The sequence below is a fragment of the Phaethon lepturus genome, unplaced genomic scaffold (assembly GCF_000687285.1).
Source record: "Phaethon lepturus isolate BGI_N335 unplaced genomic scaffold, ASM68728v1 scaffold22549, whole genome shotgun sequence".
Classification (NCBI taxonomy): Eukaryota; Metazoa; Chordata; class Aves; order Phaethontiformes; family Phaethontidae; genus Phaethon; species Phaethon lepturus.
In genome coordinates this window covers 714-1,715 of record NW_010561569.1, presented here as the reverse complement: position 1 = coordinate 1,715, position 1,002 = coordinate 714, and the positions used below count along the sequence as shown (strand labels likewise).

Sequence of the window (1,002 nt, the reverse complement as noted above, 5' to 3'; positions counted from 1 at the left end):
CACGGGCGGCCCCGCGCAGCACACACCTGCGGTAGAGGCAGCCTCCCCAGATGTCCAGCAGTGAGTTAAAGATGTTGAAGTGCCGCAGGTCCTGCAGGACATCCCGGCCACCCCGGCCATGGGTGTAGAGCAGCGTGGTGACGACCACATCGGCCCCGCTGAGCGCCAGCGTGCTGGCCACCGCCTTCCAGGCACGCATCCTTGCCACCAGGCTGGGGGGTCACCGAAGCGGTGGGGGGCAGCCCTAGCACGGGGAGGACGTGGTCATGTCGGCCTCTGCTGCAGGGCGAGAAGAGGGGGACGGGGTTGTTTCTCACCCTGGGCAGGTGGCAGGGAAAGGGAAGCAGGATTGGGGGACAATGGTGCCAGCTGCCCAGCAGCCCGTCCTGACCCCAGACACCACTATCTCCTCGTTCTTCTCCTCCCCTGCTGCATACGCGCCAAGATATTTCATAAAATGAGAAGCACAAATGAAGGCAAACTTCCCTCCCAGATGCCTCCACTCATCCTGAATCCCAAAGCAGAAATCTGCTCGTCTCGGTGGGAATCTTCGTCCGCGCTTGCTGTGGCAGCTGCAGGGCCAGGCGGGAGGCCCCCGGCAGCTGGGCGATGCTGGGACATCTGTGCAGCCCACGTGTCCTGCGCACTATGGAGCCATGTAAGTGTTAAATTTGGACAATCATGATCTGAGAGTCCCTCTCCACTTTTCCCAGGACAAAGCTGAAACTGATCACTCAATCGAAACTGTATGCAAGCAGGAGGGAGAGCAGCTTGGCTTTGTAACACATCCCCTTCGTCAAAAAAAGAATAAATCATAGGATCAGCAGCCTGTCATGCCTTGCTGTCCTCAACCCCCTTGAATATTAGTTTGTGGTAACCCACTAAACCTGCTGTGCAATTCAGCCACACAACAAGAATCCCAAGAGGAAATTAAAAGGGGGTCGGCAATCCACAGCCGCATCCCATGGGAGAGGGAGGCTCCGGGGAGGGACACCGCCTGCG

General features: G+C 58.5%; 1 protein-coding gene across 1 annotated transcript in view; it reads right to left on the bottom strand.

Moving 5' to 3' along the window:
• The window catches only part of ABCB9 (ATP-binding cassette, sub-family B (MDR/TAP), member 9), a 12,811-nt gene extending 12,612 nt beyond the window's left edge, over positions 1–199 (bottom strand). The window contains exon 1 of the mRNA XM_010294049.1: positions 6–199. Within this exon, the coding sequence (XP_010292351.1) occupies positions 6–199 (194 nt within the window). The remainder of the gene's footprint in view (positions 1–5) is intronic.
• Positions 200–1,002: the final 803 nt, after the last annotated feature.